This window comes from Myodes glareolus, chromosome 1 (assembly GCF_982192425.1).
Source record: "Myodes glareolus chromosome 1, mMyoGla1.1, whole genome shotgun sequence".
In the NCBI taxonomy this organism is placed as follows: Eukaryota; Metazoa; Chordata; class Mammalia; order Rodentia; family Cricetidae; genus Myodes; species Myodes glareolus.
In genome coordinates, this window is record NC_142026.1 from 29,372,798 (window position 1) to 29,393,089 (window position 20,292).

Genomic DNA, 20,292 nt, shown 5'->3' on the forward strand with positions numbered 1-20,292 from the left:
ATGTTCTGCAGCAACAATAAAAAATCTACAGAGATATCACAGCCACACCAGACCCCAGGTCCCCGGTCTACATCTGACTCGAGACAGTGCCGATAGGGTTGAGATGCCATGAGTTGCGGCCCTGGGACCAAATGCTGGCTGAAAATTCATCTTTGGTTTTTGTAACTGCCTGTATGCAGCTCAGACCAAAAGGTCACATTGGACATGACGTTTTCTGGAAGCTTCTCTGCTACAAACGCATTAGTAACTCACCTTCCTGCTGTTAAGTTTAATTTCTCAAAAGAATGCCGAGATAACTGAGCAGCCAAGCTCCAAGCTCACATGTGTAACTGACCCAACTGACTGCAGACAACCCTATCACAGACTGAGGGATCCACCCCCCGACAGTAACACAAGAGGCACGTCCTTCAGATGGCATGGCTCTAAGGACACTGTCCGAGACACCGGGGACTATGTTCGCAAGTGCACCCTGCTGATAACAGCTTTTGTCCCAGTGACAATGAGGACCAGGGTTTGGGGACACTTCGCGACTGGCTATGCTGTGGTTGACACCCAGCAAGCCTTGTCCTGAATCACTACTGATGCTGGCTGAGCCCATTCACTCACCCTTCCCCGCCTTATCCATTTATAGGTGGTTAGTCATCTGTGAATTTTCCTTGGCCAGGATGTTTATTTTTATTTAGCAGGCTGCATTACTTGCTACATTAATGCAGCTGTCTTTTCCTCATCAATCTTCCTTTGACTCTCAGACACTCAAGCCTTTACATGGTTACACAGGAGAGACAAGGGGTTCGGGCACGTGCATCCGTGGTAGGGGTTTTGCCCACCATGTGAAAGGTCCTCAATTTGATCCCCAGTGCAAACAAAACCCCTTCAAAGAAATGAGAGATGAAGGACCCAGGCCCCGTGTGTTCCTCACTTAGGCATTCAGCCATCCATCGGTGCCACACACTCACTGGGCACCTGCTGCGTTGGTGCAGCACCAGGCACTAGGGGTGATTATCACACCACGGATGCAGCTGCATCCCAAGGGAGCAGAGAAGGGCACACTGGGTGGCACCTCTCAGGCAACATCAGGTAGTAAGGTGTGCCTGAATGTGGGTTTAAAGAGTGTATGTAGGCCAGGCGGTGGTGGCACCTTGGGAGGGAAAGGCAGGTGACTCTGAGTTCAAGACCAGCCTGGTCTACAGAGGGAGTTCCAGGACAGTCAGGGCTACACAGAGAAACCCTGTTTCCAAAAACCAAAACACACACACACACACACACACACACACACACACACACACACACGAGTATATATAGATGTGGTTTGAATATGAGATTTCCACTCCACCCCCAGGCTCCCATGTTGAAAGCCTGGTCCCCAGCTGCTATTTGGTAGAAACTTCAGGACATGGGCTTAGCTGGAGGAAGTAGGTCACTGGGGGTGGTAGCTCCTGTCCTAGACTCTTCCTGTGTCTCCCTGCTTTCTGTGATGAGGTGAGCTGCTTCCTGCCATGGGATTCAGTCTGATGCCTAGTTCATAGCAACAGAGCCAGTGGAGTATGGGCCAGAACCTCTGAAACAGAGTCAAAATAAATCCCTCCTCCTCCTCTTTGAGACAGGACCTCTCTCTATAGCACTGGCCGTTCTGGAAGTTTCTCTGTAGACCAGGCTGGCTTCAAACTCAGAGACATCCTCCTGCCTCTTCTTCCCAAGTGCTGGGACTAAAGGCACGCGCCACTAAGCTGGATTCTTTAGTCTCAGCTATCCCAACGCATTGAAGAAAAAATGACTCCGTGTGTGCATGTTTGTTCACACACACGCACACATGAATGTGTGTTCATGTGAATGTGTGAGAATGTGTATGAGTGAGTAGCTGAGTCTGAGTGTGTGAATGAGTATATGTATGGATGTGTTTATGAGTATGTATAATGTGTGTGTGTGAGAGAAAGAGAGAGTGAGAAAGGGTGGGAGGGAGGGAGGGAAGGAGAGATGAAGGGAGGGAGGGAGGAAAGGAGGGAGGGAGGAAGGGAATGAAGGAGAGAGGGAGGGAAACTACAAAACTTTTTAGCGGCCATTGCTATACTTCATGAGTTAGCAACACGGTAGCTTCCTCCCTGGCAGCTGCTCTGTGGACCTGACCGCGGATGGGATGCTCAGTCACTCAATTAGACTGACCCCAGTTTTATGAATCACAGCTCGGTCTGCCAGTGGTGCTCTTAGATCTCAACTCTTCCATTTGTTAGCTGCCAAGAACCATGAGAATCACAGGACGCCCTGCCTGGATTCTTTGTGCAAGCTAAGAGCTGGCTCACAGTTGCTGTTTGCTGGAAGGCCAGTGCAGGTAGCCTGCCATTGGTGACGACTATGACAAGTCTGCTTGTTGTGAGCAGCTGGGCTGCCAATAATGCACTGGCTTTGGGAGGTCGGCGATAACTGCCTAATCTTCCGAAGTGAGAATGGCAGGTTGGGCTCCTCGGGTGGCTGTGAGGAGGGAGGCTCAGGAAGAAAGCATGGCTCAGGGTCCAGCGTGCCACAGAGCAGCGGACAGACAACCCGGGCATAACTGCCCACTACCTGGGCACTGCCTTACCTCGGGTAGAAAGGCACTCTGGCCAGAATGGCAAGGTGGGTCTGTCCCAGGAGGTGAAGTTGGCGCTGGGGGGCAAAGGATAACAAGAAGTCCCCGTTCTCAGGGATGCCGATGCCCGACACTGGGCACGCGGGACAGGGAGGGGGTAGGATGGCGCTGAAGGAGGGTCAGGACATAGGAAGGTGGTGACTCTCCAAGTGCTAGGGCCCCTCTGAAGAGATTCCTGGAGAGAGTGAAGGAAAGTGTGCACCTGTTCTGGAGAGCGCGCGCGCACGCGCGCACGCGCGCACACACACACACACACACACACACACACACACTCACTCACACACACCAGCTTTCCCTGCCAGGCTGTGAGGAGCAGCCATGCCCTGAGTCCTCTGAAGCATGTTCACCACCCCGTAGCATAGATGTAGACTTTTCTTTGTCCTCCAGGGAAAGGAGACGCCGAGTCAGCACTGCACCCCTCAGGACACCTGTGGACGTGCTCAGAGTCGACTTGCCTCAGGGAGAGGTGGTAGGACCAGGGCCAGAGGCCAAGGGTGGTGGTTCATGTCACCAACTTGACAGAATCTAGAATCGCCTAGGGACAAATCTGTGGCAAAATTCCTAACTGGGTTGATTGAAACAGAAAGAGTCATCCTGATGGGGCTAGGGTTACTCCAGGGTTGGAGGGCTGAACTGAATAAAAGGGTGAGAAACAATCTGAACCCCAGCCTCCATCTTTCTCTGCTGCCTGACTGTGGACACACTGTGGCCAGCCACTTTATTTTCCTGCCATTGTGCCTTCCCTACCACATGAAATATATATTTTCACACTGTAATCCAAATTAAACTCTTTCGTTTGCTTGTTTGTTTTTTGAGAAAGGATCCCTCTACATAGCCCTGGCTGTCCTGGAACTTGCTTTGTAGAATAGACTGGTCTCGAACTCACAGAGATCCGACTGCCTCTGCATCCCAAGTGCTGGGATTAAAGCCACCACGACCCTGTTAGTTCTTCTTACATTGCTTTTATTGCAAGACTCCCCACTAATGCAGCGTGGCTGCAGTCCTGCCTACAGAACTGCATGTGGCCTCGCGACTGGCTGAGCGTTAGGTGAGGTCTATTGGGACTGCCTTGATTAAGCAGTTTCAGAAGCAGAGGAACCCCTAACCATCAACACGGGGATATGAAAAAGAACCAGAGACACTTAGAGAAGGGGCAAGAAACAGGGGAGGCAGGTGGAGGAACAGAGCCTAGAGTCTTAGACACTTGTGGCGGCTATTCTTGGTGGTCAACTTGACTACATCTGGAATTACCTAAAACCTAAATGGTTGGGCACTGTGAGGGAATTTCTCATAATTAAAGGAGGAAGACCCACTTCTAATCTGGATCTTTGAGGTGGGAGAGACACCTTTAATCGACCATATCTTCGGCTGGCAGCTACATAAAGGACACGAGAGAAGGAAGTGTCCGCTCTTTGCCTGCTTGCTCTTGCTCTCACTAGCAAGTCCGTTCTTTCGTGGGCATTTGAGCCTACTTCTTTGGGATGCTGGTATATACTGAAGACAAGACAAGCGGAGACACCCAGCCTTGTGGACTGAATAGCCACTGGATTCTTGGACCTTCCATTGGTAGGTCAATTAATAATTATAATAATAATCCCACATATATTCATTCTGTAAGTTCTGTTTCTCTGATGAGGCTCACTAATGCACTTGTCCCGTCAGAGAGGGTCCTTGCTACCTCACTGCCCTCCATGTCTGCTCCTACTCTCCCTGTGAGATCTGTCTCCTTTGTCAGCAGACTCAAGGCTGAGCCATTTCTCTGCAGCTGTTACCTTACTTGTCTTAAAACTCAGACTCTGCACTTCACCCAGATCTGGTTGTCAGGTTGGCTCCTCAAGCTCCCTGACTCTTTGATGCTCGAATCTCCAGGGTGACCTCTGTGGGATTCAGCACCAGGGGCCTACAGACCAGAGACTGAAGATAGAAATCTTCTTCCCGCCTCCTACCTCCCTCACATGAAACAAAAGCCCCACCTCAGGGTTCCGGAAGGTCCCTTTCACGCCTCTCAAGGGAGAGCTGGGTTTTCTCCGACAAAGGATCATCTCAGGGGTCTGTGCTGAGTCTGCATCTGAACCCCACAGGGGAGAGCAGCCTGTGTTTCTCCACTGGTTAGAGACTGAATCACCTCCCTCTGTCTTAGTGGGGGTTTCTATTGCTGTGATAAAAACACCATGACCAAAAAACAACCTGGGGAGGAAAGGATTTATTTCACTTCCACTCCCACATCACGGCCCATCATTAAGGGAAGTCAGGGCAGGAACTCAAGTGGGAATACAGAGGCAGAAGATTTCTAATGGTTCTGCCACTGGAGGTCCAAGGTCAACATGCTGCTGCCTGGGAAGAGCCAGGGGCATGTTCACCTGCACCAGAGAAGCGGGGTCTGTCTCATTTGGAAGACAGAATCCCCTCTATTGATAATGAACCCATCCCCACCATAGCAACAGAGTCCTCAAGGCCTAGCGCCCCCCCTTAAAACTCCTCTCAACATTTTACTTGGGGATTAACTTTCTAGTCCCCAACTCGGGACACATTGAAGCTCTAACCATGGTTTTGCTGTTAGCCCATTTGCTTATGTCTGGAGGCAGGTGCAGGACAGAGAAACCATGAACCATAGCATCAGAGGCCTTGGGGTGTCCTTAGCTTTGGGTGTCCTTAGAGGCTGTGGGAACCTTACCCACTGATGCCATCGTTCAGACCCACCAGCCAGTCTCCATGTATATGGAGTATACCATATACATGGTATACTCAGTATATACCATCAGGGGTTACAGGGCCTCTGAACACTGCCAAGGATTAGCCTGAGCTTCAAGTGCCAAGCACTTGGCTCCCCAGACACTCTGAGGGCCTGTGGGTACTGTCTTGGGTCAGGGCAGTGGCTTGGGTGAGTGACTGTATCGGGACAACTCCACAGCTCCTCTCAGCAGGGTGTCACAGGAACAGAGAAGTCCCTCAGAGCAGCCACACAGGGCAGCCAGGGGTGTGGGATGGTCCACACCTCACTCTGCCAGACATTCCTCATCTCTAGGGTAACTGGCCTGAAGAGCCAGAGCCTGTGACTGGCACACACCATAGGCTTGAGAGTGTATACAGGGTTTGGAGAGCCTCCTCTAGTCAAGCAGAACCTCTGGCAGGAGGAAGGTGTTAAGGGGAATCCAGGCTCAAGACTGAGCCCCCGTGGCTGAAATCTTGTGAGCACGGGGCCTGCCAAAAGAGCTGGACCCAGCAGGGGCACCACTGACAGCTGCCTGGGCCACAGTGCCTTCCCACGTAGCAGCCATACTGTGCAAGAGCCGAGGGTCTGAGGTTCCCTGGTCCAGAACACCAAACCCAACCCTCAACAAGTGTCCCGTGTCACAGAGCCACTGACCAAGTATCTGCAAGATCTGGCTAACAGAACAGCTCACAAAGGCTTTCAGGTTACAGGACCATGAAAAGACCCGGCTGTCAGAAGTGTATAGACAGAAGCTGTAAGGAGAAGCCATTTCCACCCCACTCGCAAGTCAGGAGAAGCAGCGAGATAATGAGGAGCTGGTGCACTCACACGTGGCTGAGGTGGGGGAGTATCGTCCACAAACTTTAAGATCCCTCAGCTGTAACCAGGAATTCTACAGAGCAGCCACGACACCCTCGGGACTGAGATGCGCACATGTGCTATTTCTCATGATACACGGCGTATACAACAACGTCCAGTGCAGTCGTTCATCCCCAGGGACTGGCCACGCTATGGGACAGCTGCACAGTAAGTCCCATAAATCCGGGGCAGGGAGAAGAGTCAATACGGAGCGAAGTGATAAACAGCCTGCTAAGTGACAAGAAACGAGAGGTGCAGAATGATCGTCTACCATTTACACTGCAACCCTGTCCCCATCCCTCCTCACTTCCTTCCACTTTGAACATGTGTCTCAGGGGACACAGGAACCTGTGATGTTCAGGAGTAAGAGATACTTGATACTTTGCTTTATTTTGTTTGAGACCTTATTTTTAGCTCATGTGTATGAGTGTTTGCCTGAATGTTTGTCTGTGTACCACATACACACAATGCTTGTGAAGGCCAGGAGAAGACATCAGATGCCCTAGGACTGGAGTTACACATGGTTGTGAGCCATCACGTGGGTACCGGGGATTGAATCTTGGTCCTCTGTAAGAGTGGCCACTGTTCTTAATTTCTGAGTCATCTCTCCGGAGCAGAGATAATTTTGTCATTTTGGGGCTCTATATTAAATACACAAACTGCTTTGCTGGAGCCTTTTCTGCCTGCTTTCTGTAGCAAACAGACCAGAAATGTGATGTTTTAGGTGATAGCTACTGCCTACCTTAGAGCAAGGGGCCAAACTTCCCACCCCTCTCCATTTATTTAGGACTTATTTGCAGTGTTGATAAGGTTTTCTTGATTCAGGGATCTGATAAGATGATATCATATGGTATCATGACTAAGAAAACTTGCTGCTCACAACTGACTATAACTTTAGTTCTGGGATATCTGACACCCTCTTCTGTCCTTCAAGGCATACACACACACACACACACACACACACACACACGCACGCACGCACGCACGCACATATAATTAAAAACCAAACAAGTCTTTAAAGCTCCAAGTAATTCAACTGGGGTTGGGAAATAACCTAATAATCATAATTTAAGTGTATGTTTGTAGTACTAGGAATCCAACCCAACACTTCTCATGTCCTAGGTAAGCGCTTTATCATTGAGCTACACATAGTCAATAATTTGAGTTTTTGTTAGAAGTCTGCCATACAATAACAGGAAGTACTTTCCTTCTAAAATAGTTTCACTGTTTGCGGGGGTGGTGGTGGAAATGGCTGCTCTGAGGTATAAAAAGAGGGTGAAAACAATAAATTACAAGTCTTATTTCAGCCTCAGTAGACTCAGACTGTGGTTGACTGTAGGGTTCCCTCCCATCTCCTTCCCCTGAAAAACGAGGCCCATTCCTGTCTGGGCATGCTGGGCCTTGCTGCCAGTCCCATTGCCAGCCTGTTGGCCACTCCACCTGTGTGCTTGCGTGTCTCTGTGCCCTGGAGATGCTCAAACACCACTACCTGTTCATGTCCCCAGTTCTGTCTGGCCTGACCCCTAGATCAAAGAAGCTCCTTTGCAGAGGTAGGGTCCTGAACAGAGTTGGGACACAGGCCACCGCAGCCAAATCAACAGCCATTCCAGGACTCTGGCTTCTTTATTTCTTTTCGTGCCAGCTGGCAGGCATGCATTGTCAAGCAGGTTGAGGTTTTGCTGGGTGGAGAGCCCCACCCTCCCTGTCCATGCCTCCTTCCTGATCTGTAGTCTCCTTCCATTCCTTCCTGCCACCTTCTAGATAAGCCCCCTGCCCTCCCTGTAAAGATATCCCACAACTTTTTTCTTTTGAACCTCAAGGACAGTTTTATTTGAGTTTAAAGGAAAAACCCTCGGGCAATAAACTATAAGTCTCTGAAGGTGCTGGGAGAAAAAAGATGGAGATAAAAGAGGGGGGTGAGGAGACACGCCAATTCAGCTAGGTCAGCGTGAGGCACAGGCCACACTGTAGGCAAGACATTACATGGTGGGGAGGGAGCTTTAAAGAAAGAGTGAGAAAGCCTAGAGCACCGGAAGTATACGGAGGCTCTGGACATCTGAAAGAAAGAGGCAGGGAAGCAAAAAGGCAGTTCTGTCTTCTGAGTCAGGGCTCAGCAGGACGGACAGACCCAGATGAACCTCATAGCAGCTTGGAGCCACCACCTCCAGACACCTTTTATACACACCTTCCTTCTGGTCTTTTAATTTGAATCAGTTCTAATGATTTTTTTTCAAACTGCCCTGCTTTTAAACAGTGACTCAAAAACCAAGGGCTTCTGAGCAAGCTAGCAACTAAAAACGAATGGAGAAATCCCCCCACGGTAGCTGTACTTAAAGTAGAGGGAAGCACACACCTTTACTTTAAATACTGATTCTTCTAGAACCAAGTCAGACTCAGGCTTACCCAAGGTTGTCACAGGGATGAAGAGGGTCACAGACACTTGCCACTTATGTAGCTAAGGGGCCAGAGATGCTCTGGCTGCACGCTGACTTGGTGGGACCCTGAGGCTGCCTGTCTCACAGCAATATAGACTGAAAAAGAGGTCTTAGGGGCCTGGAGTGATGGCTTAGTGGGGAAGAGTGTTTACTACAAAATCATGAGTACCTGAATTGAAATCCCAGCAGCCACATAAATATAGATCTTTGTCACTGATTCAAAGAATAAAACCTGAACATCTCAGGGTCCATTGTCAAAATAGAAATCACACATTAAAATTTTTAAAATCAATCTGTAAAGCCAGGCTCTTGTGTGTGTGTGTGTGTGTGTGTGTGTGTGTGTGTGTGTGTGCTGCTGAATACAGTGCATATCAGCTTGGACTCATCGAGTTTTAGATATATCATTCTGATCCATGGGAAATTGCAAAAATGTGTAAAAGAAGTATTTTCTTTTTAAAAATTACATTTTATTAATTTGTGTGTGGGTTTGTGTATGTTGCACATGTGTGAGGCAGGCAGAGGATGATCCTGAAGTTGGTCCTTTCCTTCCACCACATGGAAGTCAGGTTGTCAGGCTTGGCAGCAAGCATCTTTACCCGCACTGGGCCATCTCAGCTGACAGTCTGCTATACTGCTATCGATGTGATGCTCGACTCTTTGGAAACACTGTAGGTTGTGAATATCCACTACTTAATTCTTTTTTTATATAAAGTTTCTTTTTTTAAAGATTTATTTATTATGTGTACAGTATTCTCAGTATCCTGACTGCATGTATGCCTGCAGGCCAGAAGAAGGCACCAGATCTCATTACAGATGGTTGTGAGCCACCATGTGGTTGCTGGGAATTGAACTCAGGATCTTTGGAAGAGCAGGCAGTGCTTTTAACCGCGGAGCCATCTCTCCAGCCCTCCACTACTTAATTCTTTGAAAACCTGTTTTTAACTCTCTCTCTCTCTCTCTCTCTCTCTCTCTCTCTCTCTCTCTCTCTCTGCTGAGGATAGGACCCAGGGGCCTTGCACATACTCTGCAAGTCCTCCATATTGAACAGCACCCTGGTTGTTGAAAACACATTTTTAACTATCTGCAGTTCAATCTTACTAGACAATTCCTTCATCTTTGAGCATTTAGGCTTCTCCCCTCACTTTTCTAATTTTTATGGGGCTAGACACCCTAATAAGCAGATACTTGTGCACGTGCCTGATTATTCTACAATGCAGAGTTCCAGGTTAAGAAAGACTGGGAACCATGCAAATATATTCTTTCTTGGTCTCGGTAAAAATATTGCCCTATCCTTATTGCCGGTGCTGGCAATGCTCATATAAGTATTCTCCCAAACTAAATTTTAGGTGTAAATACATGGCTGGAGCAGAGGATGTAGCTTCGGTGGCAGAGGACTTGCCTGCATGCACGACGTCCTGGGTTTAACCCCCAGCATTCTGTAAACTGCCAGGGGTGAACAAGCCTATAACCCCAGGATTTTAGAAGTGGAAGCAGAAGGAAAAGAAATTCAAGGTCTTCCTATATCACTCTGAAGTGCAGAAAACAATCTGGATGCCACTTTGGTTCGGATTTTTTTTTTTTTTTTGGATTATCAGTAAATTTGACTTTCACTTCTCCCATTTACTTAGTGGCCATTTGTAGTGTTTTTAAAAATCATGTGTGTTTGTGTGTTTGTATATATGTGTGTGCGCATGTGTATGTGTGTTTGTGTCTGTGTATATGTGCACATATGAGTGGGTACCCACAGAAGTCAGAGGCATTGGATGCCCCTGGAGCTAACGTTATAGGCAGTTGTGAGCTATCTGATATGGATGCTGAGACCCAAACTCAGGTCCTCTTCAACGGGAATGCACACTCCTAACCCTTGAGCCCCCTCTCCAGCCCTGTTCTTCTAGGTGAACGCTTTGGTCATTTTTCTCTTGAGTGGCTCATCTTATCACTGTTGATGGAGCTCCATAGCTGACTGGAATCTGGGTTCACCAACCCATATGAAAATAGGACATTTTTTTAAAACTTCACTTCCCATCCAACCTCTTGTTTAAGATAGGGTCTCTCAATGGCCTGGAACTTAGGCCAGCTTATCAGAGGGCTTCCAGGGATCTGCTTGTCTCTACCTCCCCTCTCACTGTTGATGGTATGACAGCTATACCACTGTGTCTGGCCTTTATGTGGGTTCTGGGGGCCCGAAGTCAGGTTCTCACACTCGAGAAGTAAGTATGTTACCCTGTGAACCATTGCTCCAGCCCTCCACTGTTTGACAGTAGACTATGGGGTGTTGTGAGTGCTCCCCGAATGCAGCTCAGGCACCATGAGTTCACAGGACTCTCAGTGTAGCGCCCTCACCACTGCCAGTGAAATAGAAATAGACTGAAGTTATTAAGCTAGCTCATACACAGTATATGCCCACAGCTGGCCTTGAGCTGGGGAGTCTCTTGCCTCAGACTCCTGGATGCTGGGATACAGATTTACAGATGTGTACTGCCACACCTGGCTCCATTTGAAGTCTGTGATAGACTGTGTAGCAAGATGTTATGATTTGTACAATTTCAGTAGATAATAGTAACAAATATAATAAATTCACTGATAATCAAAAAAATCCAAACCAAAGTGGCATCATTTTTTTTTAAAATTAAAGTTTTATTATGTGTGTGTGTGTGTGTGTGTGTGTGTGTGTGTTTTGATTGCATGCATGTCCGTGCACTATGTGTGTGCCAGAAGATTGAGTTGGATCCCCTGAAACTGGGGCTGCTGATGGCTGTGCATTGCCATTGCCATGCAGGTGTCAAGAATTGAACTCGGGTCCCCTGGAATGAGAAGCCAGTGCTCTGACCCACTGAGGCATTTTTGGTGGTATTTATGGTCCCTGGAAATAAACGCCACTTCCCTTTAGGGCGGAAATAGGAGTCCTTGCGGCATAAGCCTGTGACTTGAGTGTGATCCCCAGAACTCTTGCAGAGGTGGAAGGAAAGGAAAGAAGTAATGCTACAAAGTTGTCCTTTGACCTCCTTATGACTAGGTGGCATACACACCCACACACATGCCGAGTATGCATGTACACACAACAATAGTAAACTTGAAACTATGTTTTAAAAAAAGATACACAAGTCTCCAGCAATTCTCCTTCCTCAGCCTCTTGAGTGCTGGGATTACAGGCACAAACCACCATACTGGCTCTAAAGATTTTGAAGGAAGTGGCTTACATTCTCTTTCAGTGCGCCATCTTTGGACTACGGTGTTTGGCACAAAATACCCTAGGATTCTTCTTCAGGCTCCTGTGTCCCCGTTGTCTCTTTCCTACAGCACGGCATGGTGTGCAGCATCCTACCGGAACCCTAGGGCCAGATTCACCGTGGCTCCACCCACTGAAGCCTGCCTCTCTTCCTCCTCACCCACCACCACCATCACCACACACAGACAAAGAGGAAGAAACACCTAAGCAGGCCAGAAGATTTTCTAAGAATAGGAAGAGAGGAATTCCATGAAGGAGGACAGCTGTCACAGAGGAAGAAACCCGGGGACGATGATCTTGAACTTGGAAATTCTCTTGATCTGCGCAGAGCAATGGCAGCAACCAGGAGAACCCTGCTATGACCTGTGTCCCCCTAAAGCTCACATGAGGCCTGACTCTCAGTGCAGGAGATGCTTGGGTTGCAGAGAAGGTGCCCTTGTGAGTTGGTGATGCTTTCCTCTTGGGAACAGGGAAGCTACTGGGGGATTCCGCACCTCTAGCTCTCCTTGTACAGGCCTGATAGCATTTGGCCTCCCACTGTGAGTGGAAGCAGCATGGCGCCTTCCATCAGTCAAAGCTCCTTCATTTGACCTCCTCAATTCCAGAAGCTCAAGCTGAACACACATCTGTTCTTTATAAATGACCCAGTCTCTGTACTAGTATGGCAATAGAAAGTAGATCCAGATATTGACATTTTACGGAGAAGCCAGTGTTGCCCAGCTAAGAAGGAACAGAGTGGAGAATCAAAACCCAGGCAAGTGGGTGTCGGCACAGGTGCGAGTTCTATCCCTTCCTCCCTGCTATACTGTGGGGAAGACACTAAAAGTGTCAGCAGAATTAATATCCAGAATATATAAAAAGCTGCTAATCGATCAAGAACCTTAATACAGAAACCTGACAGAAAAGGGGGGCAATGAGGCTGGAATACATACAGTTCAGTGGGTAGAGTGTTTGTCTAGTATGTGTCCTGAATTCCATCCTCAGTACCAGCTAAATATGGCACAGTGGCATATGCCTGAAATCCCAGTACTCAGGAAGTAGAGGCAGGAGGATCGAAAACACAAGGCTGGGGCTTGAGAGGTGGCTCAGTAGTTAAGAGCACATACAGTCCCTGCAGAGGATGTGGTTTGGGGTCCCACCACCCATGTGGCAACTCACAGTCACCCAACTACAGTCCCATGGGACCTAAACACCTTATTCAGATACACGAGGTGCACAGACATACACACAAGCAAAAATATAAACATAAAACAAATATTTACAGATAAATAAGAAAAAGACACTATTTTTAAAATGACCAAGGCCATTCTCGGATACCTAGTGAGTTTGAGGCCAACCTGGGCTACATGAAACCTAGAAGAAAGAAGAAGAAAAAAAGAAGAGGAGGAGGAGGAAAGAAAAGAAGAGAAAAGAGGGCAAGAATAAGACACACTCTTCATTCAATAGATCAAAGAGCAAGTGGTGGTTTGGGACTGGGGCTAGAGATGTGGGTGACAACAGCCTTTTCCACAGTTGGTAACAAGATGAAATTCTAGTATCTTTACCCCAACACTTGCGACCAGCAGAGTTTCTGACTTCAGATTTTCATTTTTGGGTTTGAGGCTATTTGCACAAAATTAATGAGCAATGTTGGAAGCAAGACCTGGTTTAACTATGGAACTCATTTATCTTATAAGCATTTTATGTGCACAACTTAAAAGTAATTTAAATGGAATGTGTGTGTGTGTGTGTGTGTGTGTGTGTGTACACAGAGGACAGAGAGTGTGTTGATCCCCTGGAGCTGGAGTTTGCAAGTGGTTGTGAGCGGATCACCATGGGCGATGAGAGCCAAATTCCAGTTCTTTAGAAGAGCAGCGAGCACTCTTAACCTCTGAGCCATCTTTCCAGTTCCCTAAAAGTAATTTTACATAAAACATTTCCGACAGTTTTACATGTGAAATAGCTGACTGGTGTAGAGTTGTCGGCCTGTGGCATCACATCTATACTAAAAAATTTCTGGGTTTTGAGCGTTTTATTTTAGGTTTAGTGTTTTTCAGACTGGGGCTGCTAAGCCTATACTGCCTGATGAATGCCCTGTGTTGGGATCTGGTGTGAGATTTCTTTCACTGCTGCGAGGTGCCCACAGTCTTGCAAGAGTAAAAGGGTGGACCACACATGACTGAGTTCTCTTGAGCCCACACTGCCCAATGCCACCCCTGCACCGTGTCCACAGAGCACCCTGGCCAGCCAGCGAGCACTGCTGACCCCATGGTCATTTGTGCGCCCCCATCCTCATTCAACGCATTATTTGACGCAGTTGTGTCTAACACTAAGAAGCAAGCAGGTGCAGATGCTGAGGGAAGGGGGTTGTTGTCTTGAGACAAGGTTTCCATGTGCAGTCTGGAAGTCTGCCTTCTAGCTGGGAAGGGATCAGTGGCCTGTGCTCTCAGGCCTAACAGAGCAGAGATTATTTTCATAAAAACTCAGCTGAAGGCTACGAGGGGCCCATGAAGGCTCTGGTATTGTCTGCTTTTGAAAACATAATGAAAGGGTGGCTGGTGGGCTACTTATGGAATTTCAAAACATTTAGAAGTGAGTGGCACCTTTATCCACCCGAAGGGCCTTCGACAGTGCTTTCTATGTCTGATAATACAGTTTGTGTGGGAAGTCCTTCTGTATATGTGTTGCTTTCATTGGTTAATGAATAAAGAAGTGGCTTGGCCTGTCATAGGGCAGAGTACAGCTAGGCAGGGAAAACTAAACTGAATGCTGGGAGAAAGAAGGCAGAGTCGCGAGATGCCCTGTAGCCGCCAGAGGGGGAATATGCGAGTTCCAGCTTGAACCTTGTTGGTCGGCCACGAGCCTCATGGTAAAATATAAAATAATGGAAACAGGTTAATACTAGAGGTAAGAGCCAGCTAGCAATATGCTTAAGGGATTGGCCAAGCGGTGATTTAAATAATACAGTTTCTGAGTGGTTATTTGGAGTCTGGACAGCCGGAAACAAACAAGTAACCTCCTACTACATATGGTGGCTTGGTTTCTAACACACTAGAGAGCTCCCCAGTGTTCATTTACCTTCATAGCTGAGGTGTGTGTGAGTGCGGCCACCATATGGTATTTAGTTTTTGCTTCTGTTTTAGTTTTCGCAGCAGGCTGTCATGTAGCCTAGATTGGCTTCTAATTGCCAGTGTGGGTGAGGATGACTCTGAACTCCCAATCTTCCTGCCTCTGGCCATGGTGCACTGGAATTACAGGCATGCACCATACATCCAGCCCCTCTTCTTCTTTGCTTGTTCCTTCCTGTGTGATATATAAAGGGCACACTCCTCTGTGTGTAGCTCCATTCCAAAGTGCTGGAAAAGGTTTATACTGTGTTTCAAAGTTTTAAATATATGAATTGATCTCTAAGTTTTACTTAATGACAACAACCACCACCCAAATAAGGTCTTGATGTAGTCCCATGCTAGGTAGGATGTCAAAGTTTAAATATATTTCTACTTGATTCTGCCAGACAGGACACACCTGTGGAACCTAGATGATCCTTCAAAACTGCTTCCTTCCCCAGTAGCACAGCCTGAATTGAACTGGGTGACACGGGCAGGAGCTGGGCTCTGTGTTGGGCATTAGCCCTTTAGGCATTGTGACATTATTGCTTTCTTCTACAAAGTTCATACAAACAACCACACAAGCAAGTTGCAAATCTCTCTCTCTCTCTCTCTCTCTCTCTCTCTCTCTCTCTCTCTCTCTCTCTCTCTTTCTCTCTCTCTCTGTTTCCATTGACCACCCTTTCTCCCATGGACTATCCTCTCCTCTCTAACATACTTTCCGGGCCCTTAAAAGATAGATCACAAAAACAAACACTTGTTACATGTTTCTGTTACTGATACTTTCCCATTGATTTTTGCTCACTGCTAGCAACCAACCATTGTACCACTCACAGGCTGCCTCTACGTCCTTGACCTCTGGGAGACTGTCCAGGACCATCACACCAAGGGTCTCTTGGACCCTCACCCATCCAGAATCCACACAGCCCCCAAATGTGAAAAGAAGCATGGCTGATTGTCACCTGCAGAGGACAGGAGCCATTTCGCAGACATCCGTTCTGTACTACCAAGGGTTTCAATGTCGCCATACAGAAAGGCAGTCACCCTGTCTAGCAAAAAAAAAAATCAGGGCTTGTAACCTTCAGCACGGGCACTGAGCCAGACCAGAAAGTGGCTGGGTGGTCTGTGACCTGTGAAATGTTTCTTTTCCTATCTGTGGTAGATAGACACATTCAGCCCTGAATGCTTTAGCGAGCCAACTGGGAACCTCAGCTCTGCAGAGGATCCCACAGACTCCCTGTACCTCCAGACTGGCTCTGGAAACCTTCCTTACCTCCTGCAGCTTGACCTCCTCAGGCTGGAGAATGTCCAGTATGCCGCTGCTCTGAATCTCAGGGAGGTCTTGCCAGAGGTTGAACCTGGAGTGGGGGTTGCTGAGCAGGCAGATCTGAGGCAGAGCCCTCCTCTCAGGTGGACTGGCCAGTTCCTCCTCCTCCTCTTCCTCTTCCTCCTCTGGTGTATCTTCCCCAGCCTGGGACTCATCTGAGTTGCTTTGTATTTCTGCATCCTGTTGCCTCCGGGTTTCGATTTCTTGGAGGGTCGATTTGTCTCTATACTCCTGGTACAGGAGCCCTGAAATCAGAGTTACAACAAAGACAAGAACAGGAGGTCAGGGAAGGTCCTTTCGAAGCCCTAGGCACACACAGAGGAAGGTAGCACTCCCTAGGCCCCAGCAGCAGCTCTGGCCCTGTAGGAGAGACCACCCATCGCCTTCATCTCCGTGGAAGAGCAGCATATGTAGGTTTCCTCTGACAAGTAAAGAAATCCCTGAGTAGACTCAAAATCGCTTTTCCCACGCATGCTGGAAAAAAAAACCATAAGAATACAGACCTTGATGTGTTAATAAGTAGGCATACAAAATTGATGGAAATGTCCCAATTATGTTTCAGTCTCCCACCAGGTTCCTTTCTCCAGCTTTAAGTGTTTCAGTATTAAGACGTGCAGTCTGTACATCCTCTGAACCAGGAGTGGCTATGAGTTTTCATGTTGAATCAATGTCTCATCAACTGAGCCCAAAGTCAACTGCTGTCTCCGCTACTCACCCTTGAGGCGTATTCCCTGACCAACCACATTTAAAAACAAATGTGACCCAAATCTCAGGGAGGATGCTAGGGGTGTTGACGGATCAGTGTAAACTCAGCACCTCACGGAGAAGAAATGAGATGAACATTTGGGATATTCTGGCTACAGAACAAAGTGATAGTCCCTCCTCACAGGCTGGCAGGGACAAGGTGTGGGATACTGCCTGCCAAGAGGCAGTAGGAGGGGTTTACTCCAAGAGTCTTGTGGGTCATGCTACAGAGACAGAACTCTGCCTTGAGAGCCTGCGCAGACCCCAGACAGGCATGTTGATGTATCTGCATGCGCGGCAGGGAGGAGAGGGCCCATGGCACCTCCCAGGACTATAAGGACAAGGGCATCAATTAAGCGGGGGCAGGGCAGAGTCACGGCAAGGTTACAAGGTAGAAGATGAGCCCTGGCAGTTAGCTGGCACTGGATCATGAACAATATTAAAGTCACCAGTTTGGCATGAGGTCTGATAGCTTCATTGGTGGAGGCAGGGGGCAGAGGGCTAAGGTGACAGAGAGATGCAGGTATATTTGGTGTGCCCTGGAAAAGGTAAGACCCAGTAAGTCAGACACTTGGAAAGTCCTTGCCATGGAGGACTTCTACACGTGGCTCGGAATTACGTCTAAACAGCAGAAAGGGGAAAATGAGAAGTGGCTCACCGTGGGAATCCTGACAGCAGCGGGATAAATAGCATTCACTAGCAGGGGTGAGTCGGGCATAAATCCATTCTGTGAATTAAATTATTTGCTTCTGACACTTGGTGACTCTGTGGCTGCACATTATGAAGCCTCTACAACAAGGCAGGACAGCTCTGATTTCAGAGGATTAAGATCCCGTGATTTTACGGTTCTCCTAGTCGCAGAATTCAACATGGAGTTCATTGGCCAGAGGGATGCTAAGGAGCAGCAAAGTCCATGCTGAACCCCCCTTAGGTTATGCTCTCCAAGGACGGTCTGATGTCACCTCAGAAACCAGCTTAACATACGCACACCATACACACATGTGTGCTGGTTTTGTGAATGCTGGGATGCACATGTATGTGCATGTATATATATGTATGCATGCATGTAGGAGGCATGCATCATTCTTCAGGTTCTGAGAACCTTGAATTATTTTTCTTTTGAGACAGGGTCTTTTAATGGCCGGGGCTCATCCAGTGAACCCCAGGGGTACCCTTTAGCGGTCTCTCAGCACTACGATTACAAACATGTGCTGGCATGCCTGCCTTTCAGTGTGTCCTGGAGGTTGAACCCGAGTCCTCATAGTTGTCTGGCCAGTGTTTTATTTCTCTCTCAGCCCTCCACACTAACCATCACGCAGAGATTCTGACCATGTTTGCTGGGACTACCTCCAGATGACTTAGCAGAGGGGGTGCTTAGTCATGGCTGAACACCTTTCGAAATCACCATTTCTAAGCTTCCGGAAAGCATCTAGCTTAGCATGTTTTAAAGACTCAAAAAACACACGCCACAGCCAGCACACTGCGGGCAAACACTACCCCAGACTTCTCGGTGGCGCATGTACTGACAGGAGACAAAAATACCAGCACTGTGGGTAGCTGTGTTGAAAATGGCATTTCTGAAAGAGCTTCACAGTGGACGCCGCCTCTTCCCGGTCCCTCCCACCGCTGCTTTCCACTGGAGAGGGGAGGGCTGGTCTGGACATTCTGTGCTCAGGGAAGTGGATGGGGACTGATGGAGGCTCTCACCTCCATCACCAGTGGGTCTCAGTATCTGCATTTGCACCACTGGAGGACTGAGGTCTAAGTCCTGCTGCTTCTCCCCCCTCCCAACCCGGTCCCCACCTCCCTCCCCGCTCCATGCCTATGCTGGGATCTGGAGCCCAGTGTAATCGTTTTTAGGAGGAAGGGCCTTTTGGGAAATGGGTCCCCTGGGTAGAGCTCCAGGCTGGAGGGTGCCACACTGTTCCTTCTGCCATGTGGGGCTCTTAGATGATCCACAAAACAGAGAAAGCAGCCCTCACCAGACACAGTCTCCTGGGGGCCGGGGTGACTGACTTGCAGCAGAACTCTGAGGGAAAGCATCTAAAACATTATAAATTACCCCCGAGCTAAGATTTGGATGTAGCATTTCCCCCCACAGGCTCATTCATGTGCTCCTGCTTGTCTAATTGGTCTCCATTGTAGCAATGGTGAAGACTCGCTGAAGGTAATTAAGTAACACAGGCATCTCCCCTGGAAGGGTCCATCTGAACTTTAGATCAAGAGCTGGTCCTTCTACAATCGACTGTCTGGCCCTGGACCTCTCCAGCTTCCCTCTCATAATCTCGCCTTGCTACCATTTCCTGCGTGTGCCATGGCCCTCACCAGGGCCAAGGGAAACTGGTGCCCTAAATGGTGCCTAAAAAAGCGGATAAGGGTCCTAGCCTCAAGAATTTTGTCAGAGCAACACAAAATATACCAAGACAACCAGTCTAAGGTATGAATTAACAATCTAGCCAATGAGACAGAAAAAGGGAATATCTTCTAAGAGTTCTTTAAAATACCACCTGTCGTCCTTGAATAAGAATGGTCCCCATAGGCTCATATATTTGAAAGCTTTGTTATCAGTTGGTGGACTGTTGGGAAGGATTAGGAGGTGTGGCTTTACTGGAGTAGGTGCGTCCCTATTGGAGAAGGTGTGTCACTTTCAAAAGCCCACGCCAGGCCCAGTCTCTCTCTCTCTCTCTCTCTCTCTCTCTCTCTCTCTCTCTCTCTCGCCTGCCTGCCTGCCTGCCTGCCTGCCTGCCTGCCTGCCTGCAATGCACCTCTAAGCTATTCCTACAGCTCCATGCCATGCTCCCCACCATGTTGATACTGGCCCTCTGAAACTTTAAGGAAGCCCCAATTAAACGCTTTCCTTTATAAAGTGGCGTCTCTTCACAGCAACAGCACACTGACTAAGACAGTCTCCACCCCCAGTAGGCACGTGAAGACAAACTGCCCTCCCTGACATTACACACCTTGGTTTAAGGGTGTGGTTCCTAGAGTTGGAACAGCCACTTCCTAACAAAGACCCAAATAAAGGAGGGGATGTAGACAGCACAGCTGGGTGACCGTGTGAGGTGAAGAAACAACTATTGAACCTTTCACCTCCCGACTCATTAAACGAGATAGGCCACCTCCATGGCTGAAAACCCTTTGCTTCTGGTTATTGTTACTTCCAGCCAAACACTCAATACAAGTCTCGTGTGTTTCAGAGGGCTCCACACTTTTCCGAGGTGCACTCCAGCTCCCGCCTTTCTGGGGTTACCGTGATTACTATTGTCTCGAACACACC

General features: G+C 48.3%; 1 protein-coding gene across 2 annotated transcripts in view; it reads right to left on the reverse strand.

Moving 5' to 3' along the window:
* Positions 1-20,292, reverse strand: part of Ngef (neuronal guanine nucleotide exchange factor) — a 95,698-nt gene that overhangs the window by 13,874 nt on the left and 61,532 nt on the right. For both annotated transcript variants that reach the window (XM_048428973.3, XM_048428974.3), the window contains one exon: positions 16,218-16,516. In XM_048428973.3, the coding sequence (XP_048284930.3) occupies positions 16,218-16,516 (299 nt within the window). The remainder of the gene's footprint in view (positions 1-16,217; positions 16,517-20,292) is intronic.